Source organism: Bubalus kerabau, chromosome 5, assembly GCF_029407905.1.
Source record: "Bubalus kerabau isolate K-KA32 ecotype Philippines breed swamp buffalo chromosome 5, PCC_UOA_SB_1v2, whole genome shotgun sequence".
In the NCBI taxonomy this organism is placed as follows: Eukaryota; Metazoa; Chordata; class Mammalia; order Artiodactyla; family Bovidae; genus Bubalus; species Bubalus kerabau.
Window position 1 is genome coordinate 60,363,144 of NC_073628.1, and position 15,321 is coordinate 60,378,464.

The 15,321-nt window shown below is 37.6% G+C and overlaps 1 protein-coding gene across 2 annotated transcripts in view; it reads left to right on the forward strand.

Moving 5' to 3' along the window:
* Nucleotides 1–15,321, forward strand: part of KCNT2 (potassium sodium-activated channel subfamily T member 2) — a 425,317-nt gene that overhangs the window by 318,615 nt on the left and 91,381 nt on the right. For both annotated transcript variants that reach the window (XM_055581824.1, XM_055581825.1), the window contains exons 18-19: nt 1,913–2,018; nt 8,677–8,849. In XM_055581824.1, coding sequence (XP_055437799.1) covers nt 1,913–2,018; nt 8,677–8,849 — 279 coding nt within the window. The remainder of the gene's footprint in view (nt 1–1,912; nt 2,019–8,676; nt 8,850–15,321) is intronic.

Here is a 15,321-nt window from a genome sequence, read left to right on the forward strand (position 1 = left end):
TTGGCATATAAATATTCTGGAACTCTCTTGCTTTTTCGATGATCCAGTGGATGTTGGCAATTTGGTCTCTAGTTCCTCTGCCTTTTCTAAAGCCAGCTTGAACATCTATAAGTTCACAGTTCACGTATTGCTGAAGCCTGGCTTGGAGAATTTTGTGCATTACTTTACTAGCAGTGAGATGAGTGCAATTGTGCAGTAGTTTGAGCATTCTTTGGCATTGCCTTTCTATGGGATTGGAATGAAAACTGACCTTTTCCAGTCCTGTGGCCACTGCTGAGTTTTCCAAATTTGCTGGCATATTGAGTGCAGCACTTTCACAGCATCATCTTTCAGGATTGATATGAAAAAGCTCAACTGGAATTCCATCACCTCCACTAGCTTTGTTCGTAGTGATGCTTTCTAAGGCACACTTGACTTCACATTCCAGGATGTCTGGCTGTAGGTCAGTGATCACACCATCGTGATTATCTTGGTCATGAAATCTTCTCTGTAGAGTTCTGTGTATGCTTGCAACCTCTTCTTAATATCTTCTGCTTCTGTTAGGTCCGTACCATTTCTATTCTTTATCGAGCCCATCTTTGCATGAAATGTTCCCTCGGTATCTCTAATTTTCTTGAAGAGATCTCTAGTCTTTCCCATTCTATTGTTTTCCTCTATTTCTTTGCACTGATCGCTGAAGAAGGCTTTCTTATCTCTCCTTATCTTTCTTATCTCTGCTATTCTTTGAAACTCTGCATTCAATTGCTTATATCTTTCATTTTCTCCTTTGCTTTTTGCAGCTCTTCTTTTCACAACTATTTGTAAGGCCTCCCTAGACAGCCATTTTGCTTTTTTGCACTTGTTTTCCATGGGGATGGTCTTGATCCCTGTCTCCTGTACAATGTCACGAACCTCTGTCCATAGTTCATCAGGCACTCTATCAGATCTAGTCTGTTAAATCTATTTCTCACTTCCACTGTATAATCATAAGGGACTTGATTTAGGTGACACCTGAATGGTCTAATGGTTTTCCCTATTTTCTTCATTTTAAGTCTGAATTTGGCAATAAGGAGTTCATGATCTGAGCCACAGTCAGCTCCCAGTCTTGTTTTTGCTGACTGTATAGAGCTTCTCCATCTTTGGCTGCAAAGAATATAATCAGTCTGATTTCGTTGTTGACCATCTGGTGAAGTCCATGAATTTTGTCTCTTAATTTTCATTTATACTGTTACTTTGATAGCTTCACTTTGAAAATTTTATAGCATAATGTGCAGGTGACTATCTTGTAAAGTCAATAAACAAACCAATTATCTTTGATAATATTTAAACATTATTTCACCAATAACTCTGGTTTTGATGTGGGTCTTATGGAATAGTTCACGCAACCATTTACTTTTTTTTTTCTAAAAAAAAAAAAAATTCATGACACGAATATTGATAGAGTGAATCATAATAATGAATTTTGCTTTAAATATGTTTTATAAAATCATTGCTATTTTCTAAAATATATCTAAATCTTTTAAACTGAAGAGTGGAAAGGATCAGTTAGTTAATATTTTAGACTTTATGGTCTTTGCTTCAACTATTTACCTCTGTTTCTGAAGAGATTTGTGAGCTTGGCCGTATTCTGACAGAATTTCAGTTGTGGACACTGAAATTTAAATTTCATTTAATTTTCACATGAGATGAAATAGTACTCTTCTTTTGACTTTTTTCAGCCATTTAAACATATGAAAACTAGTTCACAAAACCATGTGATGAGTCAACTTTGGTCCATGGCCCTTGTTCCAAATTGTTTCTTTATCAGAATATAATTGCAGCACAAAACGTTACTGCATCTAACTTTATCAAAGGGAGGAATGTGACTACAACTGATTTGTCAGACTTTGCCTGCATTATTAAAGGTAATTAGGTATTTCATATTGTTTTACAGATATGCTAAAGGCTACCCACCTTACTCTCCATACATAGGAAGTTCACCCACTTTTTGTCATCTCCTTCATGAAAAAGTACCATTTTGCTGCTTAAGACTAGACAAGGTAAGCACTTCAGGCTGTTATTTTCTCTAAATCTAAAATGATGGCATTGTGTAGTTGCATGCATTTATATAATTTTGTACAATTTTTTGACTGAAATATGTTTATAGAGTATTATTTTTCAAATGTAAATGTTATACATAAGGTGGTGAATTTTATTTTTTTTTAACTGCACTAATGATTACCCCCAGAGAAAGCAATGGCACCCCACTCCAGTACTCTTGCCTGGAAAATCCCATGGACAGAGGAGCCTGGTAGGCTGCAGTCCATGGGGTCACTAAGAGTTGGAAACGACTGAGTGACTTCACTTCCACTTTTCACTTTCATGCAATGGAGAAGGAAATGGCAACCCACTCCAGTGTTCTTGCCTGGAGAGTCCCAGGGACAGGGGAGCCTGGTGGGCTGCGTCTATGGGGTCACACAGAGTTGGACACGAATGAAGTGACTTAGCAGCAGCAGCAATGATTACCCAGTGCTTTACCCTCCACTGATGTACTTGAGGAGTTGATCAGTCATGTTTTTAAAAGGAAAACAAAGGTGCCAGGGCCACAAACCAGAGTCCTCCCCAGATCACTTTGGCCAAATATGCTCTATGTATTTTACTAGGCATTTTTGCCTCAAATCTCAAAGTGGAATTGCTTGATGTGATGCAAGTTAGGTAGTCTATGTGTCGTTCACAAAGATTCATTATCAATTAGACTGGAAGTGTCTTGTTTAATGACTTCTTCTCTGAAGATTTTATACTGGTTCTGGTTCCTGGCTGGATGTTCAGGAGAAATCATCCAAAACAGAAACATTGTAAGAAAGCAGGCATTTTAATCTTTTTCACAGCATGGCCATTGGACATGACCTGTGTAAGAATTTATTTTCCTAATGAATAAGAAAGCACATAAAAAGGACACTCTGCAACTCCCCACCTCCCAGAAATTAAAACATACAACTAATTCTAACCAGGAATTTCTTCTTTTATTCTAAATTTCAGAGTTAGCTGGTATAAAAATCCCAGCTCTATGCTTATAGGCTTTACAATTTAGAGAGATAACTTTATCATTAAATTTCAATTTCCATCTCCCTGTTTGTTTAGTCGTTCAGCGCTCCCTTGATGGGTCACACAGTAGCAAATCCTCCTGCAATGCAGGAGACCTGGATTCCATCCCTGGGTTTGGAAGATCCCCAGAGGAGGGTATGGTAACCCACTTCAATATTCTTGCTTGGAGAATCCCATGGACACAGGAGTCTGGCTGGCTGCAGATTACGGGGTCGTAAAGAATTAGACATGACTGAGTGGCTTACCACAAGCAGGGAGCCCAGGAGAGCTCAGTCAGTAGATCATCATACTTTTAATCTGAGGGTCCAGGGTTCAAGTTACTGTTTGGGCAAGGTTGACCTTTTGGGCTTCCCTGGCTCTCATTCCCTAAAGGATTCTCCTGTAATACAGGAGAGGTGGGTTCAATCCTTGGGTCAAGAAGATCCCCTGGAGAAAGAAACCAACTCCAGTATTCTTGCCTGGAGAATTCCATGGACAGAGGAGTCTGGCGGGCTACAGTCCATTGGGTCCCAAGAGTTGAACATGACTTACTGACTAAACTACCAATCAGGGAACCGGATACAAGAAAAAGCTAGGCTTTCAGAGGTGAGTCTTGTTGAAGGAGAAATGGAGACTTTCAAAGCCAAAAGATGATAATCTGTCTCTAAGAAGAAGTTTCTGGTTGTTATTGATTAGTCTATGACATCTGGGATTATCCATTCTTTAGGTGGCATCAGTCTGGTTGGTGCCATTTCTTAGAAGGAATGGAGTAGCCATAATAGTTAACAAAAGAGTCCGAAAGGCAGTACTTGGATGCAATCTCAAAAATGACAGAATAATCTCTGTTCGTTTCCAAGGCAAAACATTCAATATCACAGTAATCTATGCCCCAACCAGTAATGCTGAAGAAGCTGACGTTGAACAGTTCTATGAAGATCTATAAGAACTTCTAGAACTAATACCCAAAAAAGATATTCTTTTCATCATAGGGGATGGGAATGCAAAACTAGGAAGTCAAGAAATACCTGGAGTAACAGGCAAATTTGGCCTCGGAGTACAGAATGAACCAGGGCAAAGACTAATAGAGTTTTGCCGAGAGAATGCACTGGTCATAGCAAACACCCTCTTCCAACAACACAAGAGAAGACTCTACACATGGACATCACCAGATGGTCAATACCAAAATTAGATTGATTATATTCTTTACAGCCAAAGATGGAGACGCTCTATACATTGAACAAAAACAAGACTGGGAGCTGACTGTGGCTCAGAAAATAACTCCTTATTGGCAAATTCAGACTTAAATTGAAGAAAGTAGGGAAAACCACTAGACCATTCAGGTATGACCTAAATCAAATCCTTTGCAATTATGCAGTAGAAGAGAGAGATAGATTCAAGGGATTAAATCTAATAGACAGACTTCCTGAAGAACTATGGATGGAGGTTTGTGACATTTTACAGGAGTCAGTGATCAAGAACATCCTTAAGAAAAAGAATTGCAAAAAGGCAAGATAGTTTTCTGAGGAGGCCTTACAAATAGCTGTGAAAAGAGAAGCAAAAGGCAAAGGAGGAAAGGAAGATATACGCATTTGAAATCAGAGTTCCAAAGAATAGCAAGGAGAGATAAGAAAGCCTTCCTCAGTGATCAATGCAAAGAAATAGAGGAAAACTATAGAATGGGAAAGACTAGGGACCTCTTCAAGAAAATTAGAGATACCGAGGGAACATTTCATGCAAAGATGGGCACAATAAAGGACAGAAATGGTATGGACCTAACAGAAGCAGAAGATATTAAGAAGAGATGGCAAGAATACACAGAAGAACTTTACAAAAAAGATCTTCATGACCCAGATAATCATGATGGTATGATCACTCACCTAGAGCCAGACATCCTGGAATGCAAAGTCAAGTGGGCTTTAGAAAGCATCACTATGAGCAAAGCTAGTGGAGGTGATGGAATTCCAGTTGAGCTCTTTCAAATCCTGAAAGACGATGCTGTGAAAGTGCTGCACTCAAAATGCCAACAAATGTGGAAAACTGAGTAGGGCCACAGGACTGGAAAAGGTAAGTTTTCATTCCAGTCCCAAAGAAAAGCACTGCCAAAGAATGTTCAAATGAATGTACAGTTGCACTCATCTCACATGCTAGCAAAGTAATGCTCAAAATTCTCTACGCCGGGCTTCAATAGTATTTAATCCGTGAACTTCCAGATGTTCAAGGGGATTTGCAAAAGGCACACGAACCAGAGATCAAATTGCCAACATCCACTGGATCATAGATAAAGCAAAAGAGTTCCAGAAAAATATCTACTTCTGCTTTATTGACTATGTCAAAAGCTTTGAGTATGTGGATCACAACAAACTGTGGAAAATTCTTAAACAGATGGGAATAACAGACCACCTGTCCTGCCTCTTGAGAAATCTGTATGAAGGTCAGGAAGCAACAGTTAGAACTGGACATGGAACAACAGACTGGTTCCAATGAGAAAGGAGTAAATCAAGGCTGTATATTGTCACCCTGCTTGTTTAACTTCTATGCAGAGTACATCATGAGAAATGCTGGGCTGGTTGAAGCACAAGCTGGCATCAAGATTGCAAGGAGAAATATCAATAACCTCAGATATGCAGAAGACACCACCCTTGTGACAGCGAAGAAGAACTAAAGAGCTTCTTGATGAAAGTGAAAGAGTAGAGTAAAAATCTGGCTTAAAATTCAACATTTAGAAAACAAAGATCATGGGATCCAGTCCCATCACTTCATGGCAGATAGATGAGAAAACAGTAGAAACAGTGGCAGACTTTATTTTGGGGGGCTCCGAAATCACTGCAGATGGTGACTGCAGCCATGATATTAAAAGACACTTGCTCCATGGAAGAAATGTTATGACCAACCTAGATAGCATATTAAAAAGCAGAGACATTACTTTGCCAACAAAGGTCCATCTAGTCAAAGCTATAGTTTTTCCCGTAATCAGGTATGGATGTGAGAGTTGGACTGTGAAGAAGGCTGAGCGCCGAAGAACTGATGCTTTTGAACTGTGGTGTTGGAGAAGACTCTTGAGTGTCCCTTGGACAGCAAGGAGATCCAACCAGGCCATCAGGCCTGAATATTCATTGGAAAGACCAATGCTGAAGCTGAAACTCCATTACTTTGGCCTCCTGATGGGAAGAACTGACTCATTTGAAAAGACCTGGATGCTGGGAAAGAGTGAAGGCGGGAGGAGAAAGGGTCTACAGAGGATGAGATGGTCGGATGGCATCACCTGCTCAATGGACATGAGTTTGAGTAAACTTTGGGAGTTGGTGATGGACAGGGAGGCGTGTCATGCTGCAGTACATGGGGCCACGAAGGGTCGGACACAACTGAGCGACTGAACTGAAATGAACTAAACTGAGTCTGTTTGGAGGTGGTAGTCTGCTCTGCAAATGAGCACCCACTTTGTGATTAGAGAGTGGGGTTAGGCAGCCAACCCTGCTGCATCTATGGAGTCTGTGAGCAAGGATTTTGTTGCCCAGTCTGCTTTATATGAGCATCAGCAGGCTCCTTTCTGGACAGAGTTTATCAAAAATAAATTCCATGTTATATCCTTGTGTTATTTTTTCTTGCTAATTATGCTGCTTCTAAATTTACTAAAGTAGTTCTTTTTCCTCACTTGAGCTCATAAAAATGAAGTACTTAATAATCTCAGCCCCAACCTGGCACCTTCTCCTTCCATAATCTCTTTGTAAAGGACCTAAATTTGTGTGGCCTCAGATCCTGTTTATACTTAACAGTTCTCCAATGGTACTTCCAGTGGGGACCTACTGTCCTTCTCCTTTATCATTTCCTGTGCTCTCTTCTTTCTTATGCCTTAATTCTTCCTTCTGGATTGATCTTTCCACTTTCATGATTACAGCTTTAGAAATCCTGCTAATGAAATCCTATAGTGATAAATTCTTTCCATTTCAGTTTTCTAGATATGTCCTTATTTTGTCCTCCTTACTAAAGACTAGTTTGGCTGGGTATCCAATTCCAGGTTCTGAGTTGTTGTTTTTTTTTCCCCTTTAAATATGTTAGGATTTTTTCACTGCCTTCTGTCCTGTACACTGCTGATGAGAAGTCAGCCATCATTCTAATTTGTGTTTCTTGTAGTACAGTTCTCTTTTCTCCATGGCTGCTTTTAAGGTCTTCTTCTTGTCTTGATTGTCCTGCAGTATGACAATGTGTATGACCCTGCATTTATCTTTATTTATTTGGATTAGGATTCATTGGGTTTCCAGAACCTGATGATTTGCATGCTTCATTAATTCTAGAAAAGCCTTAGTCAATCTTTACATGAATAGTGATTCTCATCTTTTTTTCAGACATTCTGTTTAAATGTGTATTAGACATTATCACACTGTCTTCTCACACATCTTAATTTTTTTCCATACTACTTTCTCTCTTCTCCCTGTATTCTGAATAATTACTTCAATTCAATCATGCAGTTGATCCCTTCAGATGAACAAAATGTGCAATTTAAATCATTTTTTGAATGTCTGTTTTAAGTTGTGATGCCTTTTAATTCCAGACTAGAGTATTTGTAATTTTTTAAACATCTACCTGAATATTTCCAATATCCTCTTGTTCTCTTCTATTTCCTTAAACATAGTAAACATGCTCATTTTCTATTCTGAATCTAGTAACAAGGAAGTCTGTAATATTTGTGAGACTAATTCTGTTGCTTATTGATTCTGCTGACTTGAGGTACCTTGTTCCCAATAAATGTTTTGCAACTTTTTATTCAGGAATGAAGGCAGAGAATATTCCAGAGTTGATAATGAATCCACAGAGAATCAACTAATCTCAGCCCAAATAAAAAGAAACATACGTAAAGATATAAAGGTTAAAGAGCCAGATTGCTAAAGCAGTTCTCCAGGCAGATAATTTTATTTAAAAGGATCTTGATTTAATAATGCCAAGTCCAGTAAATTCTAGCTCCCTTGGAAGTAGCAAAATACCCTCAGGAAACACATTTTGGTAATGTGTTATTATGTTGTTCTTGTTAGTATTAGTATTTTACTTTTGAATATTTACATCATTATCTTGCCAGCTCAGGTACACTTTTAGACAATTACAGGTTTTTTTGTTTGTTTTTTAATGAAAAACTCCTTTTCAATACCTTTTGGTATTCAGTTCTTGGAATGTTGCAGGGTTACTTAATTATAATGTTACTCTATTTCTGGAAATGAAAGTCAGAGGTAGATTGTTTTTACAGCTTTCGTGAATTATGACTGAAAAATAAAAATTATGTATATCTGAGGTATTTAACATGATGCTTTGATATACGTATACATTGTGATGATTCTTTAATATTGATACCCAGATGTCCTCTAGCGGCAAGTTCCGCTTTGCAGCAGAATGTGTGTACACACATACCACTGCCTTTTCATTCCCCCGTATCAGGCTGCATACCTGGAATTCACTGGTTTTGTCCATGCACACCTTCAGGCTGGAGAATTAGGCATAGAAAAGTGTAACTATTTTCAAATTGATTAGAAAACAAAGAATTCACTAGGATGGACTAATTGCACATTTCTTTGTCTCCTAAGTTTTTTCACCCAATTTTAGTGGAGTATAAAAATGGTATTTCTGTGTATAATTTTTCTTCTCTAGAGTTGCCAGCATAACTACTATGAGGATGCAAAAGCCTATGGATTCAAAAATAAGCTAATTATAGTTGCAGCTGAAACAGCTGGAAATGGATTGTATAATTTTATTGTTCCTCTCAGGGCTTATTATAGACCAAAGAAAGAACTTAATCCCGTAATACTGCTATTGGATAACCCGTAAGTATATCTTAAAATACACAAGCAAGACAAAAATTTGTTAATATTTTATCAAAAATAATTTAATTTAGAATTAAATTTAGAATATTTAAAATCAGAAACATTATGGCATATATGGGAGATATATTCTGTGCTGTGGTACAAAACAATCATTGAGTATGATTGTGTTTCACAAATACAGCTTAAAACATAACAAGAGTACTCTGAGCCTTTTGTTTAAGACTATTTTTGCAAATGGTCATCTCTCTACCAGTGGGAAACATGCCACTGAAATAATTACAGTTATTTTCCTTAAATTAATCATCTAGCCTGGAAAATCTCTGCCAAAAGTGGACAATTTTGTTGTCTTTGTAAAGGACCATTAATTATCAGAGAAGCATATTAATGATCCATTTTATGTCATATCATAACACATCATCCTTACTTCTTATGATTCTTTCACTGTTAAAACATATATCCTGTGACATAACATGAATAGTTTACACTTTACCATGTTCTTTTCATTAGAAAATGTTTGATTAATATACTCATGAAAAAAGACTACTTAAACATTTCAAGATCCTTATACAGATATAAATATACAGCACTGAATGCTGTGGTCAAATCCATTGTATGTGCTAAAATTACAACACTTCTCTCTCTGACTCAAATTAGTAGCAGATGGTCCTTAAATCAATACCATCGTTTAACATCCTCCAATTCTCCTCTTACATTCTAAAGTGATGCAAATTTTGGGATAAGCTAAATGAGGCCAACATCCACTGCCTTGTCTCTGCTTTTAAAACTTATGAAAAGAATTTTCTCAAAACAGAGATAGCTCCCCGATATAACTTCATGACATTATTTATTCTGAATATATGAATATCAAGATTCTCATGGATGCATCTCTTTTTAGCATCAGAATCTCAGTGATAATCAACTCTAAAACTTGAGCACACTTCTAGAGGTTTCAGTTGAAGAACTTTCAGGTCTGATGATTCAATGCTTTTTTGATACCGTTTTGGCTTCCAGGGAAAGGTGATGTAAAGTTAGGGCAGGTGTAGGAAAACAAAAACTTAGACCCAATGTTAGATGAAATAAAAGTTTAATAAAGCAGATCCTAGCAGGATAAGAGTGGGTTACTGGGTAGCTAGGGTGATAGAGCATGGGATGATCTGACACACAGGAGATGCTCATCCACTATATGAACTCAAAAGTGTCAGATGCTGGCTCTTTTTGCTTATGGGGTAGTGTGTCCACTCCCTTAAAAATGCATGAGTATTTACAAGCTGATTGACTTAGAGCAGGTGGCTAAGTAGTGAAAAATCTGCATGGTGGGTGGGGAAGATCCCCTGGAGGAGGAAATGGCAATCCACTCTAGCATTCTTGCCTGGAGAATCCCAAGGACAGAGGAGCCTGCAGGGCTACAGTCCATAAGGTCACAAAGAGTCAGATATGACTAAGCATACATGCTTGTGCAACTCATGAATGACTTAGAGCATGAGTTCCCATGTCCTATGGCTTGGATTAAAGTGGGTCAACTCAGGTCTCAGAATACAGAAAAGCAGAGAGGAAGAGGCTTGGGAAAAAAAAAAAAAAAGTAGAACTGTGCCTTCAGCATCCCTGTGTAAAGTAATGGGTAAAACTTATTCTTTCACCTTCTTTATATTATTTCAAGGTATAATTCCTGGTCCTGATGTATAAAACTCCTAATTGGGTTCTGGGACCCAAATTCAATGTGTGTGTGTGTGTGTGTGTGAGGGATTTTCCACACCTTCAATAAGCAGTTCTCAGGACTCCAGCTCAGTTCTGACACTCTCTACCCAGAAATAGCATTAGCTTCCCAGGTTGAAGTTTCAGTTCTACAAAATTTCCCCACCCCCACTTCAGAAGTCAATCACAAGCCAGGTTATCACCTTATAACTGATCATCTGTAGGCTAAAAAAGACCCTGATGCTGGGAAAGACTGGGGGCAGGAGAAAGGGGTGGCAGAGGATGAGATGATTGGATAACATCACCAACTCAATGGGCATGAGTTTCAACAAACTCTGGGAGATAATGAAGGAAGGGGAGCCTGAAGTGCTGCAGTCCATGGGATCACAAATAGTTGGACACAACTCAGCTACTGAACAACAACAACAGACTGGAAGTTTCAGTGACCCCCTCCATGAACTTTGATGCCAGTTGCAAGTCCAGTTGTTACCTGTACTTCTGACCGACTGGCTGTAACTCAGAGGTTTCCACCAACACCTACTCAAGGTCAACTTATTTGGTAGAGCAGATCACAGAATTCAGATAAACATTTTACTGACTGGATTGCCAGCTTATTATAAAGGCATATAACTAGGAAAAACTGGTGGAAGAGATGCACAGGGCAAGATATAGGGAAAGAGCATCACTGTCACCAAATCCCTACCTGTTCACCAGCCTGGAAGTTCTTTGAACTGTGTCTTTTGGGGTTTTTAATAGAAGATTTATTACATAGGCACAATTAACTAAATCATTGGTCATTGGTAATTTAACTCAATCTCTTGCCCCTACCCCTTCCTCAAAAATCAGGAGGTGGGACTAAATTTCCCACTCTCTATTCAGGCCGGTTTCCCTGGCTAACAGCCTCTGTCCTTAGCTGCATTCCAAATGTCACCTCATTAACATAAACCCAGTGGTCCTGGAGAGAGGCTTGTTATGAAGAGCAAGACACCCATTTCATCTTCATGTCTCTGAAGCGATTTCAGGAGGGTAAGAGACCAAATATTATTAACAGAAGATGCTCCCATGACTCTTGTCATTCAGGAAATTCCAAGGGTTTTGGGAGTTGTGAGCTAGAAAATGTGGTGAAGACCAAAGACATGTGAGGAATCTGAATGTGAATGCCAAATACACATTCCTTATAAATCACAGTATTGTACTTTGCAAAAGAGTCAATCTCACCAAATTTAGGAATGGAGTTTACTTTTGTCCTTTTCTGTATCTAGTTTCCCTAAACAATCTTGTTTCAGAATCACTAATCCCATTTTATCCCAGTGAGCAGGTGGCAGGAGTTAGGATTTCTTAATCTGTGTATCTTGTGTAGACTTTGGAATTGTCATGACTAAATTGTTCCCTTTCTGTTTGGTTTTGAATTAACAAGTTACCAAAATGCCCAATTACTGCATTATTGATTGATTTGTATGATAGAATTATAAAATCAAGACTGTGTGTCCATAGTCTTAATTCCTGAATCTGATCAATCATCAATCAAAAAATCTGAAAATTCTGTTTCTCTTAGTTACGGGAAAGATTGTCAGTAATTCAATATAAGTACACATGTAGCTTTTATCAGAGATTATTTTACCTAAATAAGACCATAGTGATCATTTAATAAAATTAATAATCTTTATCACTACCTTTGTTCATTATAGTCATAATTGCTGAGCATTTACTATATGGCATTCATCCCAGTAGATACTTAGCCTTTATTTCATGTTTTATTTCCATAAAAAATATATCCATGTCATATAGCATGATTTATCCTCAGAAAGATGTACCAAGCAGCTTAAGATCTCAAAGCTTACAAATTACAATAACATTTAAACAAATTGGCCTGTGCAACTTGATTACACCACTGTCTTATTTCATAGAAAGGAGGAACAGGCCAAAGAAGTTATATGACTTTTTCCAAGGTCGATTCTAGGATTAGAACCTTCTCTGTAGTTCATAGCTCATTGTTCTTTCAACTATGTGATCTTACTTTAGTTGCAGGTTTTTGACATATGCAAAAATACATTGTTTATCAATTGTCAAACAAGAATATTTTAACTTTAGGTTATTTTGCATTTAAGTATTTTTCTTTGCTTTCCTAAGGACCCACCGTTTGTAAATCCAAGTATTCACATGACATCTGTTAAATGAGTTTAGTGGGTTTGACTTTTTTTCAAAGAGTTGGGATGAAAGTGCTCTCTGTAAAATTGACCAGCATCCTGTGTATTTCCCAAAAGTGGTGTCGAACAATTTTATTTGTTGTTCTCTGTTCCTTTGATTGAGAATGAGGAAACAAGAACTAACACCAGTAAATAGTGTTCCAGGAAGTTTTATGCAATCCTCTTTTATTAAAAAAACAATGAAATTGTTTTAAAGAACTTGTTTCTCTGATGTGGCTAGTATTTTTCAATCTCGCGTACAGTGTTATAAAGAAATATGATGCTTTCTTCTTTAAAATATTTCTGGGTTATAAGAATTTACACACTAATAATTACACACACTTCTACAATTACTAGTTAGTTTAGTGGGATTTGACTTTATTTTAAATGAACATGAGCATTGTTAAAAATAATGTCAATGCATGGCTACTTAGGAGATTTAGTGGAAAAACCAGTTAATTCAATATAAAAAACAGATGCCACAAATATGGAATTAAAAATGTGAATTAAATTTATGATATTCACATACATAATATGCCAAAGTAAATGTTCATAATGTTTCAAAGTAAAACGCCTTCTGCATTTCATATGCTAATCTTGTACTGGGTACTGGTTCATCAGAACTGGTCTCAGTTCTGATTGGTTGACCACCTGTTCTATTCTGCTGTGGCATCGTACTGATTTTAAACATTTCAATTACTGCTTCAACCTTAAAGGTCATCTAGTCATCTGATGATATCATTTCATATGAGAGATGGAAAAGTGAGTCAAAAAACTTTGGAATATATTACCCAAAGCTACGCTGATTTAAAGTACAAGATTCAGGCTTATCCTTAACTTTTACAGCATCTTGTTTAAAGTATCCCTTTACTAAATCAATCTTCTTTGCACATATAGATACAAGTAGGCTCCAGTTCAGCTTATTTCAAAAGTAATAGTAAACTGTGTGATATATCAGGGTTCTTATTAAAAACATTCAAGCCTTAGACTCACACAGATCTGAAATAAGATCTAACTGACCCGCTTGATAGGCTGTGTGTTACCGAATTTCTGTAAGCCTCAATTTTCTCATTTGTAAAATGAGGACATTTATCTTATTTTGCAATTATATTAAATAATGTATGGATCACTAGTAGAATATCTGACTCATGAAAGCCAGTCCAGAAATGTAGTTTTCCTACTTCTACCAATCAACAAAAGGACATTGTCACTATTCAAACTAATGAGTGAGTTTCTGTGAAAACCCAATTAACAACAACAACAAAAAAAAAAACAAGGAAATTTATTTCAAGTTGTTGAAATTAAAATACTACTTCATTTTTCAGGAAGAAATAAGCTTAAAATTGGGATTATGAAATGCTAACAAAATAAACTGCCTCATACATTCATTTCTTGAATTTGAAATTTAAAAAATTAGTTTATTATAGTGCTAGTTGCTCAACCGTGTTCAACTCTTTGCAGCCCAATGGACTGTGGCCCTCCAGGCTTCTCTGACCATGGGATTCTCCAGGCAAGAATACTGGAGTAGGTTGCCATTCCCTTCTCCAAGGGATCTTCCTCACAGAGGAATTGAACCCAAGTCTCCTGAACTGTAGGCAGATTCTTTACCATCTGAGCCACCAGGGAAGCCCCCAAGTTTATTATAATTATTAGTTAAATGGGGATCTTCAACTTGAAAATCCATGAAGTTTCATGAAACTTTTCATTTCCTACAATTAACTTGTTAATTCATAGTTGTGTATAATCACAATTTTTGTAATGAAAGTCTTTGTAAAGATATTTAAACTCGTAAATAGTCATCTTTATTAATTGAATTACAGATAAGACTGATTAATGATGTGCTCTTTTTTTTTTTTTTTTTTTTTTCCTGAACTTCCCTGGTGGCTCAGACAGTAAAGCACCTGTCTACAATGCGGGAAACCCAGGTTCGAGCCCTGGGTTGGGAAGATCCCCTGGAGAAGGAAATGGCAATCCACTCCAGCATTATTGCCTGGAAAATCCCACGGACAGAGGAGCCTGGTAGGCTGCAGTCTATGGGGTCGCAAAGAGTCGGACACGACTGAGCGACTTCACTTTCTTTTTTTTTTAGTAGTAAGCAGTTTAGTGCCATAAAAACCTTTGCCAGTTTACTTAAATGTGTCAGCATAGTACATATAAATGTATGATTGATCTATTCCTTATATTTCAGGTGTCCTTTCAAGCCACCTTTATCAGTAGAAGTAGTGGGTGGGTCTTATGACTTCACAAGTGGCTCAAGTGGTAAAGAGTCCACCTGTAATGCAGGAGGTAGAGGAAATCAAAATTCAATCACTGGGTTGGGAAGATACCTTGGAAGAGGAAATGGCAACCCATTCCAGTTTTCTTGTCTGGAAAATCCCACGGACAGAGGAGCCTGGTGGGCTACAGTCCATAGAGTCGCAAAGAGTCAGACAGGACTTAGTGACTGATCACACATGCACATGGCATACTATTCCCTACATTAGATATACTTCATCAGAATTATATATTTACCAGGTTTCAAATGACTTGCCTTGCCTTTTAACATTGCTGGATTCATATACGGATGAACCGTGCTACCATAATACATATGTTAA